Source organism: Tachysurus vachellii, chromosome 1 (assembly GCF_030014155.1).
Source record: "Tachysurus vachellii isolate PV-2020 chromosome 1, HZAU_Pvac_v1, whole genome shotgun sequence".
NCBI classification, from domain to species: Eukaryota; Metazoa; Chordata; class Actinopteri; order Siluriformes; family Bagridae; genus Tachysurus; species Tachysurus vachellii.
In genome coordinates, this window is record NC_083460.1 from 40,173,811 (window position 1) to 40,198,810 (window position 25,000).

Below are 25,000 nucleotides of genomic sequence, written 5' to 3' on the forward strand. Positions count from 1 at the left end.
GGAAGGAGAACATAAAGAAAGGGAACTATGGCAAATGAGAGAGAGGAGGAAGATTGAGGAGAGTCTGGAATACATGAGACTTATCAAAGAAACTGCACTGAAGGAAAGACATGCTCGAGAGCAGCAAGAGGAGAATGGTGTGTCTCGCTACCCGTAAATTCAACATGTTTTTTCCTTGTACATTTTTCTAGCTTATACTCTTATTGCAATCCACCCTTTAGGATTCTCTGAGCCTGATCCAAACCTGTCCAGTAAAGACCTCAAGCAAACTGAGCAAGAGGAGAATGAATGGAAGGTATAGGGAGAGAAAGACATCCTGATTACACCTAAAACACTACAGTCAGATCCAAAGATGAAGCTAGTTCTGTTTTTAGATGTTAATCAGATGCACAGGTCAAGTTTGTTTGATTCGCTTCTCATGTAGCAGGGCTTAAACTCATAAACTCATTTAGGGAGTTTTTACACCTGGTCACTTCGTGTGTTTTCTCTGATCCGATAGCTATCTGATTTGTTAAAACTGTTCCATTTACATTAGGCCACATAAATGCGTCTTGGCGAATCGGATATCGATCCGATCTTTCTACTCCTGCCCAAAATGCAAATATATTTTACCTCATTTCCGGGGTAATTGAAATGGAACACGCTTTGGTGTACGCGGTTTTCAAAAAGAAGGAGAAAAAACTCGTTTACGACGGTTATGCTACAAAAAACAGCGTTTACTGTTTGCTGTGTTTTCGCTGGCAGCAGCAGTGCATTTTAAGACCCAACGAGACACCTGGGTGAAAGATCACCTGCGAGTGACGTACTTCCGTTTGGGAGGAGTATAGCGCTGACGTATGTGGCTTGAACAACCACATTCATTTACACCTGTCCAGTTTCATCTGAAATGCGTCCCAGACCACCTCCTGAAGGGGTTTGAAAGATCGGATTTATATCCGTCTCGAAAACGTTTCGGAGGGCATTTAAGCCACGTTCACACTGCAAGTCCACATCGGAAATAATCAGATTTGGGTCTGATTCAGGACCACATATGGAAGTGGTCTGAATCTGATGTGAAAAAATCAGATCTGGGCTAGATTTGAGTGTTCACACTACTCCTGAAGAAGTCTGACCTGGTCACTTGACCCCAAAAAAATCAGATTTGGGCCACTTTTACCTGCAGTGTGAACGTGACCTTAGACCTGGTCTGTTTACCATCGGATAGCTATCTGATCACAGAAAACGCATGAAGTGACCAGGTGTAAAAAAAGCCCTTGAGACAGAACCTTACCAAATCAATTGTTTCATTCATAATCATGTACAGATTATAATTTTGTTTTCATCTTCTCAGGATCTTCCTGATCTGGATGATCTGGACACCGTCAACACAGCACCTCGGGTACGCTTAAGATCTAAAGTCGATTAGTGCTCAAATATCCTTAGTTTTACTAAGTAATAAATAAACGTTCTTTTTTCAGACGTTCCGTCCGATTATCGAGGTCGTCTCAGATAGCGACAGTGACTCAGATCCTGAAGAAATTTCTCCTGATTTCTCACTCTTTGGTAAAGTTTCTAGCAAAAATACACCCATCAGAGATGAGAGTCTGATTTTCACCAATCAGGGAGCAGAAGCGATGGATCCCAAAGCAGACGATGAGCAACAGATGACAGAAGGAATGCAAAAAAAATGCCTGATCGAGGAGCTGAACTGATGTTTGTAACTAAAGTGATTTGTTTGTAATTTTTAAGGGTAAAAAATATGTTTCTATAGAACTGAAAGATAAAAGATCAATTTTTATAATTTTTTTTATCGACTGACACTCACTGCTCTACACTGAGTTAAAAAAAAATAAATAATTGTCACATTATAGGACTCTAATAAATACTGACTTACGAGGAAATTAATTAATAAAACAATACTGAATCTTATACATCCGCACCAGCATTTTAAATAAGTCTGATCAGTACACAGACCACACAGGACAGGAGCGAGCACACGGAACAGACGTGATCGCTGCTCGCACCTCTGCCTTTCAGAGACTCCTGATTGGTCTGATCGGCAGTGGGCGGGGTCCGAGGAGACGTCAGGGTGCGACTGGCACACATTTCATAAAGGTTTCCTGAGAACTGCGTCCTCCGTGACTCCACTTTCAAGGACTCCCAAATATCTGCTGCATTTCCGCGGCAGTCAGACAGCACGCCGCTCACACACCGCTCAAAGGCGTCCCAGGATCTGCCAGAACACACACCAGGCCGAGCCATGAATATTCAGCACAGTAAAATGACATTGGGGTCCAATTTCAATGATCATGGCTCGTTCCCAAAAACAAGTCAGATCATTCTCTTAAGAACAAAATAATTTTTGAACATAAACGAGGCAAAAGCGATCACTGTTGCATGTTCCCTACAGAAGAACGACAGATTACAATTACAATTATATTTCATAGTCATTTTGCTTTGGGTCTATAGGTAACTGGGTGTGTACCAGGTGTTGGTGCTACTAATCAGAAGGTTGTGAGTTCAATCCCAGGTCCAAATAACTGCCACTGTTGGGACCCTGAGCAAGGCCCTTAATCCTAATTGCTCAGTTGTATATAAAAAAAAAGAGATAGTTGCTCTGGATAAGGGCAACTGGAAATGTAAATAATTTATGAACAAACATTTTTATACGTGTGTATTAGCCAGATTAATGTGCAGTATAATCAGAATTAGTAGGAACTTTATTGGCAAGCATGCGCACATACATAGAATTTGTTTTAGTGTCATTCACTTCCAGTATACAGTGATGACAACACAGACAATAAAAATAAGATGAGAATTATTATTTTTTTTTTAAATAAAAACACACATATTTAAATACAAATAGACAAAAAATAAATAAATAAATTGAAAAATAAATAGCTTGTATGTACAGTTGTGCTATAGATATATAGAATAGAATAGAATTGAATAGAATGAGATCCAGGGATGTACTAGGATGGAGGTGATGAATAAATATAAGATTATTTCACATTGTTATTGCGTAATGGGGGAACATTTAATTGTTCATGAAGTAGATTGCCTGGGGAAGAAATTGTTCTTGTGCCTGGTTGTGCTGGTATTTGGGGCTCTGTATCGCCGGCCAGATGGTAAAAGTTCAAAACGTGGATGATTTAAATGATGATTGAGGGATCCAGAGTGATTTTCTGAGCCCTTTTCCTTGAAGGGTGGGCGGAGAAACCCAATAATCCTTTCTGCATTCTGGACCGTTCTCTGTAGTCTTCTGATGTCTGATTTTGTGAGTGTGGGGAGGGCAGTGGGTTTTCTCCTGAAGTCCACTATCATCTCCACTGTTTTGAGAGTATTGAGCTCCAAGTTGTTGTGGCAGCACCAGACAGCCAGCTCTCCTGTCTGTAGGCAGACTCATCTCCATCCTTGATGCGCCCGATGACTGTGGTGTCGTCCACAAACTTCAGGAGCTTGACAGAGGGTCATTAGAGGTGCAGTCATTGGTGTACAGGGAGAAGAGCAGTGGGGAGAGAACACAGCCCTGAGGGGCTCCAGTGTTGGTGGAGCGGCTGTTTGACATGAATTTCTCCAGTCTCAGTAACTGCTGCCTATCTGTCAGAAAACTGGTGATCCACTCTCAGATAGAGGTAGGAACAGAGAGCTGAGTTAGTTTGGTCTGAAGGAGTGTTGGAATAATGGTGTTAAACGCCGAACTGAAGTCTACAAACAGGATCGACACATAAGTCTCTGATGCCCCCTTTCCACCAGAAAGAACTGAGTGCTGGTTCAGAGCTAGTGCTGGTGCTGGTTCGAAGTTGGTTCTACTGGCGAGCCTTCTAAGAACCGGTTTGCCTTTCCATGGGCTAGAGAGCCATCGCAGGGCCAAGTCTTACATCACTGTATACAACGTTAGCCATCAGACTTCTCAATAACTGAACTGAACTGTGCTGAGCACAACATACACACACACATCATCTGTATGGACTGCACAGACCTACACCAAATGCACACACTTCCAATATACATCCATCAAACTGTTTACATGCTGCTTACATCCATCAAACTGTTTACATGCTGTTTTGCACACTTTTTTACTTTTTTGCTCTTATATTGCACACACTGTCTAATCATTTCTGTCGTTTTGCACATACTGTAAAATATTTTAGCTGTTTGCTGTTTTTGCACAAATCCTTTACATTATCTCTGGGACCTGCTGCTAAGAAACTGTGTTCACTAGTATTACTACATGCAATATTGTCTGAACATACAGTAATTACACTGGTTGGGGCTGTTTCTGTTTATTGTCTCTTGTGTATTGTCTTTTTTGTATTTTTTGTATTGTCTTGTAACTTTTCGTCTGCACTGTCTTTTGTTCTGCACTGTCTTGTCTGTCTTATTGTCTTGTCCTGCACTGTTCACACCAGGTCACACAGATGCACTTTATGTGGCTAGGACTACTTACTAAGTCCTTAGCCCTGTCTTTGTTTTATGTAGCACCCTGGTCCTGGAGAAATGCTGTCTCATTTCACTGTGTACTGCAACAGCTATTTATGGTTGAATTGACAATAAAAGCTTCTTGACTTGACTTCTCTTTTGTCTTTTTCTGGTTCAGAGCCAGTGCTTTCGGTGTCGGAAAGAAAGAACTGATTTTAAATTAGGCTCTGGCTCTGAACCAGCACTCAAACTGCCTCGGTGGAAAAGGGGCATGATTTATCCAGGTGATGCAGGATGTAATGCAGTCCCAAGTTTACTGCATCATCCACGGACCTGTTTGGGTCCAGTGAAGTCTTTCAGATGAGTTAGAATCAGTTTGTCGACTTCTTGACGACAGACGTCAGCGCCACAGGTCTGTAGTTGTTAAGTCCTGTTATCTTGTGTTTTTTTGGTACGGGGATGAAGGTTGTGCCTTTGAAGCAGACAGGGACTTCACACAGCTCCAGTTAGCTGTTGAAGATCTGTCAGACGATGTGGGCCAACTGGTCAGCACAGGTTTTCACACAGGCTGGTGTCACACTCTCTGGGCCTGGTGCCTTGCTTCTTTTGTTCTTTCTGAAGACCTGGTGCACAACATCTTCACTGATCTCTAGTGCAGGAGAGGGGGAAAGGGGGGTTACTGGAGGTGTTAAAGGATGTATAAAGAGATGGTCTGAGGGGTTTGAGGGGTTTCATATCTACAATAAAACTCACAGATCTTCAGCAAGTTGTTGATTGCTCACAGTGCTGGGGAATGGTGTCTTGTAGTTGGTGATGGCTTTCAGACCTTTCTAGACTAAAGCTGAGTCATTAAAAGTAAACTGATCCTTCAGCATTTTGGTGTACATTTACATTTACATTTATAGCATTTGGCATGCACCCTTATCCAGAGCGACGTACAAAATTGCTTAAGTCTCTATCATTGAATGCATGAATGCATGGTTCACTAGGATTTTTTTTTAATACACACATACAACAAACAGGGAAGAAAGTGCTCGTTGAAGTGTTTCATGAATAAGTAGATCTTCAACCGTCCGTCGTTTGAAAACAGCCAGTGACTCAGCTGTCTGGACCCCTAGGGGAAGTTCATTCCACCACCTTGGTGCCAGAACAGAAAAGAGTCTTATAGTATACTTACCCCTTACCCAGAGAGATGGTGGGACCGGTCCAGCAGTGCTGGTAGCTTTGAGGTAAAAGGGAGCTGGTCAATTTTTGGCTTTGTAGGCAAGCATCAGGGTTTTACCGGAAGTATCTCCGGTAGAAGTGGCGTAGCTCTTCATAGCCGCTCTAATCTCCTTATTCAGAGTGTTCCTGGTCTGATTGTACAAGACAAGGTGTCTGAGGTTTTCTGTGAACCGTGGCTTTTCATTGTTGAATGTTAGACAACTTCTAGTAGGGATGCAAATGTCCTCACATAAACTGATATACAGTATGAAGTCTCAGTGAACTAGTTCACTCCAAAACACTCCAATCGGTGAGGTCAAATCAGGCTTGTAAAATCCGCTCAGTATCGTTGGTCCATCTCTTTACAGTCTTTACTACAGGTTTAACAGACCTAAGTTTTTGCCTGTAGGTTGGTATAAGACGAACCAGATAGTGATCAGAGAGACCCAAAGCTGCCCGTGGGGTATATCACTGTCTCTGCTGGGACATGTAACGTTCTGTCTGTATTTTGGCAGTTCACAGGAGAGATTTGCTTTATTAAAGTCTCCAAGAATTATTATAACAGAGTCGGGGTGGTGTTGTTCTGTCCCTGTAATCTGATCAGGGAGTTTTTGTAAAGCCAGGATGAGGTACGCTTTGTAATGAAAACACACAAGAATGAACGAGTAAAACTCAACAAAAACACTAACACAACTGGAGAGCGAAGCACTCCGAAGCACTTCCATGTGCTATCACGATCTGGTATTAAAATTACTGATCACTATTTTCTTCTTAATGGCTAGAACCTGTCAGAACACTCAAAGGTTCTTTAATGGTTCATTTAATAAATGAATGCTTCCTATCGTATAAAAGTATAGAGGTAAAACCAGAACGTGTGTGTGTGTGTGTGTGTGTGTGTGTGTGTGTGTGTGTGTGTGTGTGAGCCTCACCTGCAGATGGAGTCGATATTGGGGTTATTGTCAATTTGTCTGTTTACATCATCTCCAAGAGTCACTAAACACTGAGCAAAGCCTCGATACACAGATACACACGAAGGAGGAACCACAGAACCCAGTATGGAACTACACACACCTGAGAGAGAGAGAGAGAGAGAGAGAGAGAGAGAGAGAGAGAGAGAGAGAGAGTGAGTGAAGATGTCTGAGACTGTGTGAAAAGGTATGTGTGGCTGCTACTGACAGGAGAAATAGTTCTATCAGAAATTCTGATTTAATGTATTGTTTAATATTATCACATGGCTTATACAACGGAATGCAAAAATTTCTACACCCTTAGGCAAAATAGAAACACTCTCTCTCACTCATTTTCTACCGTTTATCCGAACTACCTCGGGTCACGGGGAGCCTGTGCCTATCACAGGCGTCATTGGGCATCAAGGCAGGATACACCCTGGATGGAGTGCCAACCCATCACAGGGCACACACACACTCTCATTCACTCACACAATCACACACTACGGACAATTTTCCAGAGATGCCAATCAACCTACCATGCATGTCTTTGGACCGGGGGAGGAAACCGGAGTACCCGGAGGAAACCCCAGAGGCACGGGGAGAACATGCAAACTCCACACACACAAGGCGGAGGCGGGAATCGAACCCCAACCCTGGAGGTGTGAGGCAAACGTGCTAACCACTAAGCCACCGTGTCCTCCAAAGAAACACTTATTTGTGTAAGGACTCTGCCCGGACTCTGGCCACGTGCACTTGTTTATGTTTCTCGTCACGTGTTTGCCCCGCCTTCGTCTGCTCCTCCCTGTCATCACACCTGATCCTATTGTTCTCATTGTCTAGTGTATTTAACTGTGCCGCGTTGCTTTGGGCGGCGCGGCATCTACTGTGGTTTGTCCTGTCTTTAGTCTGTGTCCTGTTTCATGTTTTCAGTTATTAAAACCCTGTTTTGATTTATGCTATCCTGCGTTTGGGTCCGCTCTGTTTCGTGTTCATGACAATTTGTAATATATATCTAGGCCATGATTTATGTCAATCTAAAATAAAGAGATTGCATATAGCCACATGTCTGATCCATGGGTGTGTGTGTGTGTGTGTGTAGAGAGAGAGAAAGAGCTCAGTGAATCAGTGAGTGTTAATCTGAGGATTTCAGCCAGAGGAAAAACCTCATCTAATCTCACTGCACACATGTCGCTCTCTATGTGTTGGATTTTTACACACACACACACACACACACACACACACACACACACACACACACACACACACACACACACACACACTGTTTGTTGATTGTGTCCAGAGGTAAAGCTGTAGGTTTTATGATATCTTCAGGACTTATTAATTTGAAGAGAGAGAAGTTGTTTCACAAACATTAAATATTAATACAAACTAATTAAAAACATGACAGTGTTCTTTAATTAATAAAATATTCTAATTATTGGTCAGATCAACCTCAGGATGTTAACAGTGACTCTGCTTCAACACACTACCCTGTATTTCAGACACACACACAGAGTGTTTATTACTTAAATTAAATCTGATGTGCATTTAGTAATTATACCTAAATTTAGTTCAGTTCATTTGTATTACTCTGTTTCACATCCTGGTGTTTTTTCTTTTGTTGTTGTTGTTGTTGTTGTTGTTGTTGTTGTTGTTAAGCATCTACAGCATTTCCAAGTCACTATTACAACATATCAGTATAATGCTGTATCACAACAGAACAGTTTTAAAAGATAAAGTGGAACAAGTCAGATGTTCAGAAATTGAATAGAGCTTTACTTACTGAGCCAGACGGAGATGAACAGCAGCATTTTGTTGTTAATCCTGAATCTTGAGCTATCTAACTTCTGCAGATTCACACTCAAACACACACACACACACACACACACACACACACGCACACCAGTTCTATGTTGTGTGCTAGCACAGGTTATTCAATCATTTAGGAAATGGCTTGTTTGCTCCTGTATCTGAAATAACTGCACTTGAACTGTGTGAGTGTAAAATATCAGGGAGGATTGTGCTGGCATGAGATTAATTAATTAAAAAAAATAATCTGGGATTAACGCTCGCTCATCTGCGCAGAGCTTCGTAAAGAATAGGAAAGAATTAAATCCATAATGGGTCTGTATAGTGTTTTAAGAGATTTTATTTCAATCTGTCTAATCTTTTTCTCTCTCTTGGACTTGGATTTCTGCTGCCACACACACACACACACACACACACACACACACACACACATACACTTTCACAAAAGGTTTGATTGACAGGAATGGATTATGTCACTGCATCAAACTGCAGGATTAATTCTTTCTACATACGACAGCCTAAAGAAAGGTATCCTTATGTTGCCTAAACCTTTATTTATATCACAATTCATTTAATATGTGCACTGACTGCTGCTGTATCAGCTACAGAAATTTTTTGTTGATGTTTTGTGTTGATTTTTAAAGTGTGATTAGTCAGAAGGTGTTGATTAAAGGTGGGGTCTCTGAGTCGGGACGACAACCGAGTCGGGACGACAAACAAAACAAAAACAAAACTAATGTGTATCCAATGAGCAGAAAGGGGCGTGTCTTGTCAATATGGGTGGAGAGAGTGTTCAGTGCACATGTGTGACATCAGCAGAAAGTGGTTTTAACATTGACATGGAGGATAAAAACAAAGAAAGAAAGAGAAGAAAGGCTTACAATAAGGTAAGAAGTAGGACGTGTTAATATAGGATCAGCTTTCCAGCGCTGGAGAGAACTGAAGGAGCGGGAAGTTGGTCACATATTCACAGATTGGAGTTTCCCGAGTCAATAACTCCTGAGCTAAACACTGTTACTACACAAATAACACCTCTTTTCTATCGTAGTAATGTAGAGACGCAGCTACAACCGCGTTTTGTGTAGTAACAGCGTTTAGCTCAGGAGTTATTGACTCGGGAAACTCCAATCTGTGAATATGTGACCAACTTTACTTAAGACGCAGAGGCGCCTTTTTCCTTCTCGATAGGTGAGTAACGTTGGTTTTGATTTCAAATGTCGACATTGGCTTTCAAACGACGGAGACCCCACCTTTAATTCTCAATAACAGCAGCTCTGATAGTAGTGCAGCTGCACGTCACACGATACATGATGACACAGTGAGGTTTCTGTCCGTAAGGAAACGTTTACAGATGCAGATCTAGATGTTTATAATTAACCACGGATGCTAAGAGTAACTCTGTTTCATCAAACAAGTATTTTAATTAGTATTTGCCTTATTATGTGTTCAGTATTCAATTCAAATCAAATGTATTTGTATAACGCTTTTAACAATGGACATTGTCTCAAAGGAGCTTTACAGAACATAAGAAATATAATACAAAGGGTTTAATATGATACAAAGATTAATTTAATACAAAAATGTATGATTAATATTAGACTTATATTTAAATGTGTTTGTATTTATCCCTAATGAACAAATCTGAGGTGACTGTGGTGACTGTGGTGAGGAAAAACTCCCTTAGCCGGAAGAGGAAGAAACCTTGAGAGGAACCAAACACAAAAGTGAACCTCATCCTCATTTGGGTGACACTGAAGGGTGTGATTATAAACTGTTATAAACTGTTATGGAGCCTGGTGTCTTTAGTTAACACACAGTGAACTGAATAAACTGATGATGTTAGTGCTACCATGTAGTCAGGGATACCTCATATGGGTGACACTGAAGGGTGTGATTATAAATATACAGTCTGATAAATGTTGTATTGACGAGGAGGATGTTGTCCTTAAAGACCACATGGAGTTGGCATCTTCTCTTCAGTATGGGGTGTGTGGGACCTAGTGGTGAAGGTGTTGGGCTACCAGTCGGAAGTTTGTGATTTCCAGCCCAGGTCCACCAAGCTGCCACTGTTGGGCCCCTGAGCAAGGCCCTTAACCCTCAATCGCTCAGTGATGTAAGTCGCTCTGGATATAAGGGACGTCTGCCGAATGCTGGAAATTCTAGTTCATGAACAGTGTGTCTTTATGGTTATTACACACTAGGATCATGCACTGATTCTCTGTTTTGTTTGGCTCTTAGAAAAACTAAGAAACAGCAGAGAAGTGTGACTGTAGATGGAGGAGTTGAAGCATAAAAGGACGAAAACGTGTAGTGTAATTCGTGAAGCATTCACTAGGTGGCAGTGTGTATAGAAGAAGGAATGGGAGGCAGACGACGGAGAAGAAGAGGAAATGACGCAGTTTGTGTGGATGTGGGACCTCTCCGGTGATGGATGAAATCGGTTCTCCGGTGGGTCCGCGGTCCAGCGCCTCGGTTCTGTCCTCCGTCCGAACCGACACCATCGAATCTCTTACAGACCTGGAAGACCTGGAGCGGGTTTATGCTCAGCTCTGTGCTGAAGAGGTGAACTTTCGCTTTACATTCAGTTAATTATTCCTCAGTGTTTACATTAGCATTGTAGCTAATGCTACGTGTCGCTACTCGATCCGTAAAGCAACACCATCGTTTCCGCTCATGTGTTGTGGTTTCTGCACTTTTAATACTTCATTTTAAGGTCCAATCTGAGCTCTGAGTATCAGGCTGTAGTTTATCGTGTCTCAATAAAGTATTCTTACTTTAGTCAATTCAAGAAGCTTTTATTTATTTCAACCATATATAGCTGTTACAGTACACAGTGACATGAGACAACGTTTCTCCAGGATCAGGGTGTTACATAAAACACAGACAGAGCGAAGGACTTAAACTCAGTAAGTTAGTCTTAGATACATAAAGTGCATCTGTGCAACCTTGTGCAAACAGTGCTGGACAAGACAGACCAGACAGTGCAGGACAAGACAGACCAGACAGTGCTGGACAAGACAGACCAGACAGTGCTGGACAAGACAGACCAGACAGTGCTGGACAAGACAGACCAGACAGTGCTGGACAAGACAGACCAGACAGTGCTGGACAAGACAGACTATGAGACAGTGCAGGACAAGACAGACTATGAGACAGTGCAGGACAAGACAGACAAGAAGACAGTGCAGGACAAGACAGACAAGAAGACAGTGCAGGACAAGACAGACTATGAGACAGTGCAGGACAAGACAGACTATGAGACAGTGCAGGACAAGACAGACTATGAGACAGTGCAGGACAAGACAGACTATGAGACAGTGCAGGACAAGACAGACTATGAGACAGTGCAGGACAAGACAGACTATGAGACAGTGCAGGACAAGACAGACTATGAGACAGTGCAGGACAAGACAGACTATGAGACAGTGCAGGACAAGACAGACTATGAGACAGTGCAGGACAAGACAGACTATGAGACAGTGCAGGACAAGACAGACTATGAGACAGTGCAGGACAAGACAGACTATGAGACAGTGCAGGACAAAAAAAGACTATGAGACAGTGCAGGACAAAACAAGACAAGGACACAGTGCAGGACAAGACAGACTATAAGACAGTGCAGGACAAGACAGACTATAAGACAGTGCAGGACAAGACAGACTATAAGACAGTGCAGGACAAGACAGACTATAAGACAGTGCAGGACAAGACAGACTATAAGACAGTGCAGGACAAGACAGACTATAAGACAGTGCAGGACAAGACAGACTATAAGACAGTGCAGGACAAGACAGACTATAAGACAGTGCAGGACAAGACAGACTATAAGACAGTGCAGGACAAGACAGACTATAAGACAGTGCAGGACAAGACAGACTATAAGACAGTGCAGGACAAGACAGACTATAAGACAGTGCAGGACAAGACAGACCAGACAGTGCAGGACAAGACAGACCAGACAGTGCAGGACAAGACAGACCAGACAGTGCAGGACAAGACAGACCAGACAGTGCAGGACAAGACAGACCAGACAGTGCAGGACAAGACAGACCAGACAGTGCAGGACAAGACAGACCAGACAGTGCAGGACAAGACAGACAAGAAGACAGTGCAGGACAAGACAGACAAGAAGACAGTGCAGGACAAAAAAGACTATGAGACAGTGCAGGACAAGACAGACTATGAGACAGTGCAGGACAAAAATGACAATGAGACAGTGCAGGACAAGACAGACTATGAGACAGTGCAGGACAAGACAGACAAGAAGACAGTGCAGGACAAGACAGACTATGAGACAGTGCAGGACAAGACAGACTATGAGACAGTGCAGGACAAGACAGACTATGAGACAGTGCAGGACAAGACAGACTATGAGACAGTGCAGGACAAGACAGACTATGAGACAGTGCAGGACAAGACAGACTATGAGACAGTGCAGGACAAGACAGACTATGAGACAGTGCAGGACAAGACAGACTATGAGACAGTGCAGGACAAGACAGACTATGAGACAGTGCAGGACAAGACAGACTATGAGACAGTGCAGGACAAGACAGACTATGAGACAGTGCAGGACAAGACAGACTATGAGACAGTGCAGGACAAGACAGACTATGAGACAGTGCAGGACAAAGACAGACTATGAGACAGTGCAGGACAAAGACAGACTATGAGACAGTGCAGGACAAAGACAGACTATGAGACAGTGCAGGACAAAGACAGACTATGAGACAGTGCAGGACAAGACAGACTATGAGACAGTGCAGGACAAGACAGACAAGAAGACAGTGCAGGACAAGACAGACAAGAAGACAGTGCAGGACAAGACAGACAAGAAGACAGTGCAGGACAAGACAGACAAGAAGACAGTGCAGGACAAGACAGACTATAAGACAGTGCAGGACAAGACAGACAAGAAGACAGTGCAGGACAAGACAGACAAGAAGACAGTGCAGGACAAGACAGACAAGAAGACAGTGCAGGACAAAAAAGACTATGAGACAGTGCAGGACAAAAATGACAATGAGACAGTGCAGGACAAGACAGACTATGAGACAGTGCAGGACAAGACAGACTATGAGACAGTGCAGGACAAGACAGACTATGAGACAGTGCAGGACAAGACAGACTATGAGACAGTGCAGGACAAGACAGACTATGAGACAGTGCAGGACAAGACAGACTATGAGACAGTGCAGGACAAGACAGACTATGAGACAGTGCAGGACAAGACAGACTATGAGACAGTGCAGGACAAGACAGACTATGAGACAGTGCAGGACAAGACAGACTATGAGACAGTGCAGGACAAGACAGACTATGAGACAGTGCAGGACAAGACAGACTATGAGACAGTGCAGGACAAGACAGACTATGAGACAGTGCAGGACAAGACAGACTATGAGACAGTGCAGGACAAGACAGACTATGAGACAGTGCAGGACAAGACAGACTATGAGACAGTGCAGGACAAGACAGACTATGAGACAGTGCAGGACAAGACAGACTATGAGACAGTGCAGGACAAGACAGACTATGAGACAGTGCAGGACAAGACAGACTATGAGACAGTGCAGGACAAGACAGACTATGAGACAGTGCAGGACAAGACAGACTATGAGACAGTGCAGGACAAGACAGACTATGAGACAGTGCAGGACAAGACAGACTATGAGACAGTGCAGGACAAGACAGACTATGAGACAGTGCAGGACAAGACAGACTATGAGACAGTGCAGGACAAGACAAGACAAGGAGACAGTGCAGGACAAGACAGACAATGAGACAGTGCAGGACAAGACAGACAAGGAGACAGTGCAGGACAAGACAGACAAGGAGACAGTGCAGGACAAGACAGACAAGGAGACAGTGCAGGACAAGACAGACAAGGAGACAGTGCAGGACAAGACAGACAAGGAGACAGTGCAGGACAAGACAGACAAGGAGACAGTGCAGGACAAGACAGACAAGGAGACAGTGCAGGACAAGACAGACCATGAGACAGTGCAGGACAAGACAGACCATGAGACAGTGCAGGACAAGACAGACTATGAGACAGTGCAGGACAAGACAGACTATGAGACAGTGCAGGACAAGACAGACTATGAGACAGTGCAGGACAAGACAGACTATGAGACAGTGCAGGACAAGACAGACTATGAGACAGTGCAGGACAAGACAGACTATGAGACAGTGCAGGACAAGACAGACTATGAGACAGTGCAGGACAAGACAGACTATGAGACAGTGCAGGACAAAAAAAGACTATGAGACAGTGCAGGACAAGAAAAGACAAGGAGACAGTGCAGGACAAAAAAAGACAAGGAGACAGTGCAGGACAAAAAAAGACAAGGAGACAGTGCAGGACAAAAAAAGACAAGGAGACAGTGCAGGACAAAAAAAGACAAGGAGACAGTGCAGGACAAAAAAGACAAGGAGACAGTGCAGGACAAGACAGACTATGAGACAGTTCAGGACAAGACAGACTATGAGACAGTTCAGGACAAGACAGACAAGGAGACAGTGCAGGACAAGACAGACAAGGAGACAGTGCAGGACAAGACAGACAAGGAGACAGTGCAGGACAAGACAGACAAGGAGACAGTGCAGGACAAGACAGACAAGGAGACAGTGCAGGACAAGACAGACAAGGAGACAGTGCAGGACAAGACAGACAAGGAGACAGTGCAGGACAAGACAGACAAGGAGACAGTGCAGGACAAGACAGACAAGGAGACAGTGCAGGACAAAAAAGACAAGACAATACACAAAAGACAATAAACATTAACAGCCGAACAGTGTAAATACTGTATGTTCAGCAGGAGTGCTGTGCCGTGTGCAGAAATACTGGAATGAACACATTAGTATTATAGCAGCAGGTCCCTGAGATATTGTAAAGGATTATGCAAAACAGCAACGACTGAAATGTGAGCCAGAATGTGCAAAGAGCAAAAACAGTGTGTAAAACAGCATGTAAACAGTTTGATGGATGTACGTACAATGGAAGAGTGTGTATTTAGTGTAGGTCTGTGCAGTCCATACAGTTGATGTGTGTGTTGTGCTCAGTTCAGTTATTATCCTGCTTTGTATTGAAATGGGCTTCTGCTAATCTCCCTCCTGAGATAACGTTATATCATTTTCTGTCTCTTTGTGTTTTCGGTCTTTTTTGTTTAAAACGTGACCTTTTAGACATCTTGTAAGTGATTGTGTTTAAACCGTGTGATGTGGTCCGTTCTGCAGGTGGAGGTGCAGAAGGAGTTGCAGGTTCTTTCTGGACAACAGAGCAGCATTGAAACTAAGATGCTCGCTCTACAGAGGATCGGGTGAGTGTGTGTGGGGTTGGAAGTGTAACTCCGAGGGGCATTAATTGACCTGTGGCATTGCTTTTACAAACAGAATTAAACATTACAAACGTCACAGTTCTTTTGAGCTCTCTGTGGTATACGTGTTTCTCATTAGTATTATATACAGTGTGTTATAATATAGTATATAATGTATAGTGTTACGGAATATCAGGAGTTTAAGGTGTGTGTGTGTGTGTGTGTGTGTGTGTGTGCGTGTGTTTAGGCCCAACCTGCAGCTGATTGAAGGAGATGCCACACAGTTATCCGGGATGATCAACTTCACCTGCAGCCTGGCAGAGAACGTCAGCAGTAAAGTCAGACAGTTGGACCTCACTAAGGTTACATACACACACACACAAACGATCACACACCCCTGCACCCAGGCTACACTCCTAGAAGCAACTGACAGCAGGTGTTTGTTCCTTTCAGAAAAGGCTGTACCAGGCGATCCAGCGCGCTGACGATATTCTGGATTTAAAGTTCTGCACAGACGGCGTTCAGACGGCTCTCCGCAATCAGGACTACGAACAGGCCGCCGCCCACATCCACCGCTACCTGTCTCTCGACCAATCGGTGATCGAGCTGAGCAGGCAGGGTGGAGAGAGTGAGTCTTTTAACTGATGATAAATCAATAAACTGGGATGTGGCACTGTTGGGTCCCTGAGCAAGGCCCTAAACGCATAATTAATCACAGTCGTAATTTTTCCAACACGATTGTGACGTTAAAGCCGAGTGTAACACAGACCCTAAGCTTTTTTCCCGATCTGCTCTGTACACATGCTGATGTTTAGCTACTTCCTGTTTCGCTCTGCAGGCACCGCAGTCGATGCCAGTCTCGCTTTACTGCAGGAGGCGGAGCTTAGTTTGAAAGCTCTGGTTACTAAGCGACTAGAGGAAGCGGTCGCCACGGGCGACCTGCCTCAGGTTGAACGCTTCTTTAAAATCCTCCCTCTGCTGGGCCTTCATGAGCAGGGACTCGCACAGTTTGCTCAGTACCTCTGCAGTCAGGTGTGTGTGTTTGTGTGTGTGTGTGAGTGTGAGTGTTTATAAACTACATGGTGTTGATGTTGTATCTGATCTCATAAAAAAGTTCTCTTTCACTCCTCACTCAGTTGGCGAGTAAAGCAGAGGAGAACCTGCTCCTGGCTGTAGGATCTGACGTCAGTGACCGTCGTGCGCCGATGATCTTCGCTGACACACTCACACTACTGTTGGAGGGTAAAAACACACCACAAGCCACACACACTCACTCTCTAATCACTTCTTTTTTAAAGTGAAAGAACTTGCCATGGATTGTGTGTCATGTGTGCTTAATGTGTGTGTGTGTGTGTGTGTCAGGTATAGCTCGGATCGTGGAGACGCACCAGCCCATAGTGGAGACGTACTACGGCCCGGGAAGACTCTACACACTCCTCACGCACCTTCAGAAAGAGTGTGACACACTGGCGCAGAAAGTGGTGGAGAAGTTCATCCAGCAGAGAGGCTATCACAACAAAGTGTGTGTTTCCTGTGTTCAGGTTTTTTCCCCTCGGTGTATGTGTGTCTCAGTGTGTGTATGTGACGCTGGAATGTTTCTGTAGTTCCAGGTTGTTCAGAGCAGCATGATGAGGGGCACGTCTACGGACAAGATCGAGCCGAGGTACTTTAATTGTGTAAATCGGAAAATGTGTGTAATGGATTAATGACTTGCAAGACAATTCTGTAAAAGCTTGTATTATGATGTCATGGCTATAAATGCATTAGCTAAATATATCCACAATTTATAATGATGGGTTATAAAAACATGTATCCTAAGATATGCAAAACCCATGGTGTGTGTGTGTGTGTGTGTGTGTGTGTGTGTAGAGAGCTTGACCCCGTGTTATGTGAGGTCACCCTGATGAACTCGAGAGCTGAACTGTACCTGCGCTTCCTGAAGCGCCGCATTACGGCAGATTTTGAAGTCGCAGACGCAACCGCAGCAGAGTCCGTAATCCGAGGTAGCGAACTCGCGTAAACACATGTAGCTTCACCTACAACACAGCACACTGTATCCCAGAACAAACTATTGGCACCCCTCTACCCTTGGCCTGTATAATCGACAGCACATCTAACCACAAGTGAGAATAACAGTTTAATTTATGTGTTGAAATTGTGGTGTTTTTACAGAGCATCAGCAGTGTTTAGAGCGATTGCTGAAGGATTGCCAACTCAGTTGCATCATGCAGGAGCTGATTGGTTACTACATCCCCATGGAGGAGTACTACATGAGAGAGACTGTGAATAAGGTATACACACACACACACACACACACTAAAAAAAGGAACACACGGTCTTTATGTATTGTGAGTTAGAATTCATAAACAACAACGGGTTTTATTCAGGCGGTCGCTATGGATGCAGCTGAGGCGGGGCAGCTGAACTCCAGTATGGTGGACGACGTGTTTTATATCGTGAAGAAGTGCATCAGTCGAGCGCTGACCAGCGGCACCTCGGACTGCGTGTGTGCGATGATTAATCACGCCATCAGCGTACTCGAGACGGATTTCAGGTACACGCCTACTGATTTCTAGACATGAGAGGAAATCTTCCCAAAGTCAGTTCCAGTTACTTTAAACATTCCTCAAAGTGGTCTGCATACGCCATCAGACACACACAACCCACTGACTCCTCCCTCTGAAAAAGTAGTTCTATCTCCAAAGGAGCGATTCAATGCGTTTTCACCGGCATTTATACACAATCACGTTGAACTGAAGATTTCGACCTCTCCGTTTAGTCTTTCATTATAAGTGAGGTTTGTGTTTTGCTGTTCCACAAAAGAGTCGCCTCGCATCAGTGCGATGAACTGATTGATTTGACTCAAAAGATTCAGATTAAAAAAAGAGTCAGCTCTTATTGATAAGCAGAGAGAAATGATTTGAATCAAAAGAATCATTTTAGTAAGCTGAATCAAATGATTTGCTCTGTTACTATACATGGGATAATATAATGAATTTTTATTTGCATGCGATGCCTTCACATGTGGTGTGTGTGTGTGTGTGTGTGTGTGTGTGTGTAGGGAGGTGCTGGTGACAAAACTGAGAGCCGGTTATCCAGCCAGCACTCTGCAGGATCTACATCGTGGTGTCACCAGCGCTGTGAGTCTGATGCAGAGCAGCTTACAGCAGGGAAAAATCCAATCTCTAGGCATCGAGAGTCAGGAACAAGCCAAGACCGCTTATCTGGTGAATAAATATATCCTATATTATATCTTAAAAATGGAAAAAGCAATATCCGTTCAGGGATCAGAGCCGAAACCTCAGCGCTTGATCCGTGCCTCAGACCGATGTAGCCCTTTCTTTTAAGTGGGTTTTAGAGCTTTGTAGAAATTTGTGTTTTAAGAAACAAGATTTAAGTCTTAAGTTTTAATATGTAGTTGAAAAAAAGAAATAATCTAATCTATTATTCCATAATTCTCTTATAGTGTTTCCTGTTATTCGTGAACTGAGCCAATTGATTTGACTCACCGAATATAAGTCGGAATATAAAGTGTCAGCTCAATTATTTGAATCACTAGAAAAATCTGGAGTTTGAATGGGTCAACTCGTTTTGTCGAGCTGAGTCGAATGATCTGACTCACTGAAAAGAGTCTTTGTGTTCTGTTTCAAATGACTTGACTCACTGGAAGGTCTTTGTAGTTGGTAGAGATGTGAGGTTAGCCATTGATCGAATTAGTTTGTTTGTGCGTTGACCAATTATTGTTCTGCACTTTGGCTCACATGGTGGTGAAACTCGTGTGACCGAGCCGTGTCATGTCCTGTGCTTGTTTTAAAAGTTCTCTACCTTTTCTTCCAGGTGACTCTGAATAACGTGCAGGTCTGCAGCGAGAACATCAGCACTCTGAAAAAGAACCTGGAGGTCTGATTGTTTTTGTGATCTGATCATCTGTAATCTGGCAGCATTGTTCTTTATAAACCTGCGCCCTCTCTCTCACTTTTCTCATTTTTTCCCCTTTGTTGTTTAGAGTGATTGTGCCAAGTTGTTCAGTCAGGTAGCCGGTTCAGAACAAGCTCAGGCGAAGATAGACAGCTGTCTGTCCGACTTGGTGAACACATCAAGCAAGCTCAAGGATCTCCTCCAGGTCAGAGAAGTGGAACATCTGTATTTCAGTTTAGACAAAAATATCCATACGTTAAGCTTTAAGTTTATCTTTCAAGAATCTATTTTTTAGTTAATTAAAACGTGTTTTAAAAGCTTTCAGTTTTAACTGAAACATTTTTATATGTCCTATGATTTTATATCAAGTGTGTGTGTGTGTGTGTAGGAGGGTCTTCAGGAGCTTAATAACACAGCTATCAGACCACAGGTGAAACCGTGGATCAGCAGCTTCCTGTCTATTTCACACAACATCGAAGAGGTGAGAAATATATTGGGAACGATGAAGCTGTCACTGTTTCCCACCTTATGCATCCCCAAGTGTTTTATTTCTCTTGTACCACAGAAAAAGGTCAAGCTACATTTTTAGATGGTAAAGGCATAATATAAGGAAGGGCTGTGGAACAAATTAGTTCCTGTTGTTTCTTCTGTTCTCTCAGCTATAAACAGTGTTTCCTCACCAGACTCTGATATTCTCTCTATTCAAGTTAATAAAACTAAAAAAAAAAAAAAGCACTCACAGTTTGTTCCACGTTACTGAGAAACACACAGAAGTGTAAACACGTCTGTCTTGAAGATGTGGAGAACTTCCAGCAAGTTCCAGCTTTACCTCTGACTGGTACACAGAGCTGACACCGGAGACTCCTTCCGTAGATATTATAATAGATACGTTTCTCCTGACAGATCATTGATTTCAAGTTTTTTAATCCGTTGGATTATTGTTTATAAAGCTGTGATTTGAAGCTGCAGAACACATTCTGATCGGTCAGTTTGTTTCTGATTTAAGGAGGAGTTTAGCGAATACGAGGCGAACGATCCGTGGGTTCAGCAGCTGGTTGTGCAGCTAGAGCAGCTCATGGCTGAGTTTAAGGTAAAGAATAACGCTCACTTTTTTCATTGTGGATGTTCACCGAGACATGATGTCTGACAGAAGGTGTGTCCTCAGGCCGGCTTGTCTCCCGTCATCTACGACATGCTAACCAGCCTGATGACCAGCCTGATTGCCATGGAGCTGGAGAAGACCGTCTTTAAATGCAGCTTCAGCAGGGTGAGAGGCTCTGAAAATCACACCTCCTTCAGTTTTATGACTTATCAGCTCCTCCGTCTGAGGACATCACAAGGAATCGAGGACAAAACCTATTATTAAACAAGACGTCCTCGGTCACTGGAGTATCACTTTAATGCTGTTTCTCTGTTTTTCTTTGTCTCTGCCCCTAATTCTGTCTCTCACCTTTTTTATTCCTTTTGCTGAGTGTTTTTCTTTCAATTCTCTCTCTCTCTTCCTCTGTCTTTCTGTTTCTCTCTCTTTCTCTCTCTCTCTCACAGTTGGGCGGTCTGCAGTTTGATAAGGAGTTGCGTTCGTTGGTCGCTTATCTCTCCTCTGTCACCTCGTGGACAATTCGTGATAAATTTGCTCGCCTCACTCAGATTGCAACGATCCTCAATCTGGAGAGGGTTCGTATCTGTGCAAAATCAGCATTTACAGCATTGTTTTATCTGGATCAGAATATCCTGATCTGTAGATCAGCTGATGGATGTCCGAGGATCTAAGGTTTTGTTCCCTTCGTCTCATTTCAGGTGTCAGAGATCCTGGATTATTGGGGCCCGAACTCGGGGCCACTGACATGGCGTCTGACTCCAGCTGAGGTTCGACAGGTCCTGGCGCTCAGAGTGGACTTTCGCAGCGAGGACATCAAAAGACTCCGCCTTTAAAACAGCACTAAAACTTACTGGATCATTTTTAGTTATTTATGACTGTAATTAAAAAAAATGGGTGAATTGAGTAGGGGTTTTTTTGTTTGTATTATAGCTTGATAATAAATGTTACATTCATTTAAAAGAGTTCTGTATCGGTCCATCTTTTTATTTTAATGCACAGAAATGTCACTCAGATCCTCAGAACCTGTATAATTCAACAAAAAAGAAAGAAAACACGTATTCGTTTAAACGGAGTAAACAGCGTTTATATCTATTTTTAGGATGTAATGGGTTTCAGTAGCGCGAAGATCTTGTGGATGTGATAAAAAAAAACTGTATTTTTACATTTATGAAGCTTGTTTTCATATTCTCATTTATCATGCAAGATTTAAATTTAATTATTATTTAAGGTTTACGAATGTTTTTAACAAATAAGAAAATTCCAGAAATTGGACAGTGTTCCTGTTGTACTCATGATCCTGTGTGTGTGTATGTTTACTGAATATAATCCTGGACTCGACGGACTTCAGTTCATATCATCTGCATGAATTACTGTACTTTTATATCTGTGGAGTTTTAGCAGACGTCCGTATGAAGAGTCACTAATAGAAGAGCTAAAGAGTCTTGATCAGAAGCACATCCTCATGGGAGGTCACTCGATACATCAAGAACATGTAGAACGTAAAAAAAAAACAAAAGTTTTCATTTTATTGGCTTTAATAAGAAAACAAAAGTGAGCCAACACAAACATATAAATTAAGACAAATTAAACTAATTCAGTAATGACAGAAAAAGGTGGCGTGTAAATTTAGTGCTCATTCATTATTAATATTATATATTAGCAAAATATTTTATTGGCAGAGAAGTGAGTTAAAATAACTTCCACTTTTCAGTCTTTTTTTTTTCTTGCCCCTGAGCACTCAATTCATGCTTCCAGCTGTCTGTGCTCTTTACCTTTTATGGAGTTTTGTGGGCGTCGCAAAATGCAAATGAGCTGTGTCAGGAACTTGACACTTTACAGGTGATGAAATGAAAATGAGATTTGACAATAAAATCATATTTCATAGATGTGATGGAATAAAATGTGTCTATAAGCAGCGATGCAGATGAAACTGTTGTCAAGCAAAAAGTCAGGTTTTGCAAGAATTTAATAAAAATAAAAAACAAATATTTTAATAGGAATAACACAAGCGCCTGAAAATATTACATTATCACTACATCCAAAAAAAAATATAGATTTGAATTTGAACAAATAGTGAAGGTTCACGGATTTGGATCGAATCCTCGGACGTTCCACTCGTATCAAAATCTGACGGCAAACATGTTAAATACAGAATAATGAAGTCAGCGGGAGTGAAGACTACAATGAGTTTAAATACGCTTTGAAAAGTTGATACAAACTAAGAAAAGGATTCAGTCTGTTCTAAACAAAATGTACTATCGTATTTATTAGGCTACACGATGCTTACGGTGAAATCTCAGCGTCATCTTCCCACAGGTTCGTCTGCTGTTAAACCAGCAACAGAATCATCACAGAAATAAAGACTGACCCTGAAATTTAATAGGTGTGACTCATTAGCTATCTGGGTGACTTATTTAACTCTTATGAGCCAAATCGTATTATACTGTTAGGAATATCAGGAGATCATGAATGAAGACACGTCCAGAATTTGCATAAACATACATATTCATAGCTCATATTGATTTAGACTTTCAGATCCATTTTAGTCACCATGAGACCGAGACCGAGACAGCGTCAGATATCGGTATCGGACCGGTACCGAACCTCTGATATGAAGGTAGAAGGTCAGTGCATCTTTGAACTCGGGAATTTGGTTCATCATCTTTTAGTCTGTATTTTTCAGCCAGAAATGTGGTCATAAATTGACCATAATTTACCTTAAACCAAAAACACACTAAAGGAACAGTGTACTTGGCAGTACCGACTCGGAGACAGAGTACGGTACCCTATAGGGCTGAGTGATGTCGTGATATGATATTGCGGTATATTCCCATAAAAAGCGGTGACATATCCGTGTCAGAGCTTTTATCACTCCATACCGAAAGACTCGATTCTATTTTGTACCCTTTGAATTCCTCCCTGTTCGATATTTTATGAAAATGTCAGAACAGCTCTGTTCATGTTGATTTTAGGGGCACTGGAGGCGTGTTCTCATTTGCATACCAGTGCATATGTATGAGGACCGGTCAGGATGAGGATGACCTTCCTCTCTCATCACTCATCACTCCACTGATGTTTCATAGAAGTCTGAGATGTTTGTCAAAGACGTTGTGAAAATATCACGATATATCAGCTTTTTTGACTCATCACTCAATCCTTTTTTTTTTTCTTTTTCTTTTTTTGGGAAACACTGAAAAATCAAAACAAATCTAGACAAATATGAAGAACCCCCAAAACATGGTTCTGTTCTGTTTATTTGTGTGTCAGACTTTCTTCCGAACCGCACCGATGCCGCACAGCACGCGGTCGCGTTCCCGGAGCTCCTCCTGCAGACGCGCTTCGTTAACGCGCAGCTGTCGGATGGTGTTCTTCATCTCCTTCATCTTCACCTCCATGAGAGCGATGATGTCTCGCTGCTCGTTGAGTTTCCTTAGGAGCTCAGCTGAAGTTGTGCCGTTGGTCAGGGAGTACGAGTGCTCCTCTCCGTACAGCGCCAGGAGCGGACCGGGTTGATCCGGTAACACCGTCACCAACACTTCAGTGGTCTCCTCGGTCTTCAGCGCCGATCCGTCTGCTGCTAGTGAGGATGAAGATGACGATGATGATGATGCTGATGATACGGTGGTGGCGGGTGAGACGTACTGCCCGTTCTGTCCGATCTGCACTACGAAATCGGTCTCGCTGCCCTGTACTGCTTCACTGTGGATCGCGCCGACGCTGGTGAGAATTGGTGCCGACGCAGACGCATGCGTAGACGCAGACGCATGCGCAGACGCAGACGCATACACCTTCCTGCCCCTGCCGCGCCGACTTCTTCTCTCGTTCACTCCGCGTAACGGGAAGAGCGTCGGGACCCGAATCGTGTAGGTCTTCCTGCCCCCGGGAAAGTGCACGCTGCACACACGATGTCCTGTGGTGGGCTGGAAGGTGCTGAAGCAGCCGCTCACTCCGGCCCTGGAGATGTTCTTCAGCCAGATCTCCCTCTGCGTCGGGTCTTTGGGAAACGTGTAGAACCGGAGCTCACGGTCCCGGTGTGAGTTATTATAACACCCGGGCACGCAGCACGTAAAGCCTGGCATGGCGGCAGCGCTCTTTACCCCTGAAACCAACCTCACACAAGTTTCGGGTGATTTTGTTTTGTTGATCTCCTTCGTGCGCTGTTATCAAAATGCAGCGGCCTAAAAGCGGAACTACACGTCCCACAATACTTACGACTTCCTGTTTTGCTTTTCCCCCAAGCGCGTTGATGAGACAAGAGTTTGCGCACAGCATGCGCATGTTCCAGACTTTTCTCTGCTGAT

General features: G+C 43.1%; 5 protein-coding genes across 5 annotated transcripts in view; 2 read left to right on the plus strand and 3 right to left on the minus strand.

Annotated features, from left to right (window-relative positions):
* The window catches only part of dnaaf1 (dynein axonemal assembly factor 1), a gene marked incomplete at its 5' end in the record, with an annotated part of 3,917 nt that extends 2,222 nt beyond the window's left edge, over positions 1-1,695 (plus strand). Inside the window, 4 exons of the mRNA XM_060865539.1 lie at positions 1-137; positions 222-295; positions 1,331-1,378; positions 1,458-1,695. The exon at positions 1-137 is cut by the window's left edge and continues 33 nt beyond it. Of these exons, the coding sequence (XP_060721522.1) occupies positions 1-137; positions 222-295; positions 1,331-1,378; positions 1,458-1,691 (493 nt within the window). The remainder of the gene's footprint in view (positions 138-221; positions 296-1,330; positions 1,379-1,457) is intronic.
* tmppe (transmembrane protein with metallophosphoesterase domain) overlaps positions 1-25,000 on the minus strand; it is a 298,028-nt gene that overhangs the window by 97,531 nt on the left and 175,497 nt on the right. The window lies entirely within an intron of this gene.
* Positions 1,907-8,365, minus strand: nrn1lb (neuritin 1-like b). Its single transcript, XM_060865550.1, has 3 exons — positions 8,338-8,365; positions 6,534-6,675; positions 1,907-2,212 (listed from the first exon to the last, which is right to left on the minus strand). Exons 1-3 carry the CDS (start codon positions 8,363-8,365, stop codon positions 1,927-1,929), a joined length of 456 nt encoding a protein of 151 aa, XP_060721533.1. The 3' UTR covers positions 1,907-1,926.
* On the plus strand, positions 10,708-21,661 carry cog4 (component of oligomeric golgi complex 4). The gene is given in 20 exon segments (XM_060864371.1): positions 10,708-10,779; positions 10,782-10,925; positions 15,603-15,685; positions 15,930-16,044; positions 16,136-16,310; positions 16,521-16,714; positions 16,819-16,924; positions 17,045-17,202; positions 17,287-17,345; positions 17,552-17,685; positions 17,855-17,973; positions 18,070-18,236; positions 18,744-18,909; positions 19,520-19,582; positions 19,689-19,805; positions 19,989-20,081; positions 20,607-20,690; positions 20,766-20,867; positions 21,146-21,274; positions 21,398-21,661. Coding segments are annotated over 20 exon segments (2,400 nt in total). The 5' UTR covers positions 10,708-10,722; the 3' UTR covers positions 21,533-21,661.
* Positions 22,300-24,929, minus strand: thap11 (THAP domain containing 11). Its single transcript, XM_060864500.1, has one exon. It carries the CDS (start codon positions 24,776-24,778, stop codon positions 23,963-23,965), a length of 816 nt encoding a protein of 271 aa, XP_060720483.1. The 5' UTR covers positions 24,779-24,929; the 3' UTR covers positions 22,300-23,962.